Raw genomic sequence first — 2,823 nt, forward strand, 5'->3', positions numbered from 1 at the left:
TGGTCCCCCCAATTTTTCAAGTGCCCACCTGGCACTGTGAACGTTATTGCAATATTATTGACTATATTCCCTATGCTGTACAGCATGGATGAATTCTTTATTAGGTCTCCCTAAAGTTTCTTTTTAACCTTTTTGGCTAGGAGGAATTATTTTTTCGTAGCGATAAGAGGTTCACAAAAATGATGGCCTGTCCCCAAAGTGGTGGTAAAAATACTGCCAGAGATTGTGTGGAGTCCCTGGGTAAAGGAAGGATACCTAAAGACGCTCCTACACACGTCCCTAAAACCATGCACAGAGAGTCAGGAAAGTACTAGAAAGCAAGTATGTTACTTAAAAAATGTTTTCTTAAATACATGGACTGTTTCAGAGATGGGAACAGCAAACATTGATCCTTCTTGTGGGGAAAAAAATCTTCATGTGACAGACAGATCCTGCCGTGGCTCTAGTCTGCTCTGGGAATCAGCCTGGCAATATTTCCTTAAGATAATCTCTGGGCTTTTGTCTAGTTTTATTTCTATTTTAGTTTAATCCCTTTGTTACATTTTAGAAGAATTAAATGAGACCTCCATGTAAGAAAGGTATCAAACCACATGACCATCAGCTCAGGTCTTCTCATATTTCTAACACTGGCATCTCCAGTTTCATCAGAGATACATTTGGATGCGGCTATGAGGGCCATCAGGGATCACAGGACAGCCCTGGGAGTGCCCAGAGCCCAGAGCCCAGAGCGGGCAGTTAGACAAGCCAGGGTTGAAGTCTGGTTCTACCACTTTCTGGCTACTTCACCTCTCAAAGCCTCAGTTTCCTCTCTGCTATGGGAATAACACTACCTCTGAGAATTGTTGGGAAGTATTGCGAAGTGCTTGGCACAGTCCCTGATGCGTTTTTTTTTTTTTACCAGTTCACCAAACACTTATTGTGTAATACGCTGTGCCAGGCACTACGCCAGGAGCTGAGGATGCAGCGATGAGCGCGCGCCCTCGGACAGCCTGCAGGGGACTGAGACGCCAACACTCAAATTCAAGCAGACACCCGGGCGGACGCTGGGGAGAGCTATGGAAGCGCTGAGGAATCACTGCTCTTTGGTACCTTCAGATCATGGGGTGGAGACCGGGGGGCAGAGGATTGGGGTAACTCTGTGGCTTGCTCGCCCGCTTAGCTCATCTCTGCGGCTGCCCGCCTGCCTGCAGGCTTATTTCACAATGAACCAAATGGAAACCAGCAGGCAGAGCATCGCGGGCTGGTCCACGGTGACCCAGAGACCCGCTCCGTTTTCCAACCAGAAATCGCAGTGCTTGACGGAGCAGAGCTCCCGGACCAGCCGCCACAGGATCCGCCGGTGAAGCCTGTTGTCCGGTCTCTCCTGCGACAGCTCCTCCTGGTTGGCGGCCTGGGTGGCGTTGATGCAGCCGCTGACGAGCTTCTCCTTGGTCACGTTGGCCTCGGAGCAGCCGTTGTAGTGGATCTCGTCGGGGAACTGCCAGTAGTTGGCCTCGTAGTACCGGTTGGCCTCGGTTCCGAAGTCGATATCCAGCTTCCGGCCGTGCTTGACGAAGGCCCCCGGGCGCATCTGCATCTCCACCCTCTGGGCCTCAGTGACCTGCGAGCTGCTGGGCGGGGCCTTGCGGTTCCACTTGATCCGGTGCTTTATGCCTCTCGCCTGCACGGCGGCGAGCTGGCTGAAGAGCAGGACACAGGCCAGGGCCAGGCAGCATCCCCCCAGCGGCTTCCCCATCGCGTCAGAATCTGCAAAGGCAAAGGATGAGGCAGTCACTTCTCCCGCGCGGTCCCCGGCTCCCCTGGCCCCTCCCGCGTGGAGACGCTAAACAAGGGGTGACCTCCTTGCCTCATTTACATAATTGTTTTCCCACGCTTGGGCCGCGCAGGGTTAGGCCCATCCCAAGGTTTTTTGCTTTGGCCGGGAACTAGATCCACTCGGGGCGGTGACCCTGGCTTTCCCAGACAAGATAAGAAGCGGCAACTGGCAATTACACAGCCTTTGAATGAGCATGGGAAAGTGAGTGAGTGCTGACTGAATACATACGGGTGTTCTCTGGTGCTCCCAAGTTTTCCAAATCAAGGGGTCCCTGGGAGGCAGACAGTGGAAGAGCGGGAATCAGAGGCTTCTGGGCATAGACTGTATTTAAAAAAAAAAACACCCACCAAAAAAAACTTTGTTAACCAATGTTAACACATAAAATGAATCTATACACTGCCAATCAGGGCAGCTTACATAATGAATAGGCTGTGTTTTTATTATTATTGTTGTTGTTGTTATTTTATGGCTGACACTATTATATGGGCTGTGTTTTTTTATCTTCCCTCTTTATTCTGTATTGCTCTGAGCTGGCACTGGCTTGGGCACTTTCTGCCATCTATTCTAAGAAAGTCACTGGCTGCTGATCCCGAAGGCCTTTAAGGTAGAGAGAGAGAGAGAGAGAGAGAGAGAGAGAGAGAGGAGATGAGTGTGGGGAGGGAGAGATGGGATATGCGGGGGTCCCTGCCTCTCTCTATGTCCAGGAGTAATCCTTTCATGTTTCATCTCTAGGGACAGTGTGACCCCATCTGCCTCTCCCAGCGAGCTTCTTTCACACTTACTATGTGTCAGCCTCTGACACTGCCTACCTAACTTTCCACATGGGAAAGGTATAATATTATCCCCATGATATAAAAGTTGTACCGGGAACTAGAGAAATTAGGTAATTTGCCAAGGCCGCACAGGTTTGAACGCTGCTCTGTCTGACACTGTTCCCACCATGCCCACTGCCCTTCTGGGCTGCCCGAGGGGCTGGTGCTCAGATTTTGTGCTTTTGACTAACTGGG

General features: G+C 50.9%; 1 protein-coding gene across 1 annotated transcript; it reads right to left on the reverse strand.

Moving 5' to 3' along the window:
* Window positions 1-954: 954 nt before the first annotated feature.
* On the reverse strand, window positions 955-1,739 carry PRND (prion like protein doppel). Its single transcript, XM_054724219.1, has one exon. The coding sequence runs from the start codon at window positions 1,733-1,735 to the stop codon at window positions 1,193-1,195; it is 543 nt and encodes a 180-aa protein (XP_054580194.1). The 5' UTR covers window positions 1,736-1,739; the 3' UTR covers window positions 955-1,192.
* Window positions 1,740-2,823: the final 1,084 nt, after the last annotated feature.

Source organism: Eptesicus fuscus, chromosome 12 (genome assembly GCF_027574615.1).
Source record: "Eptesicus fuscus isolate TK198812 chromosome 12, DD_ASM_mEF_20220401, whole genome shotgun sequence".
NCBI classification, from domain to species: Eukaryota; Metazoa; Chordata; class Mammalia; order Chiroptera; family Vespertilionidae; genus Eptesicus; species Eptesicus fuscus.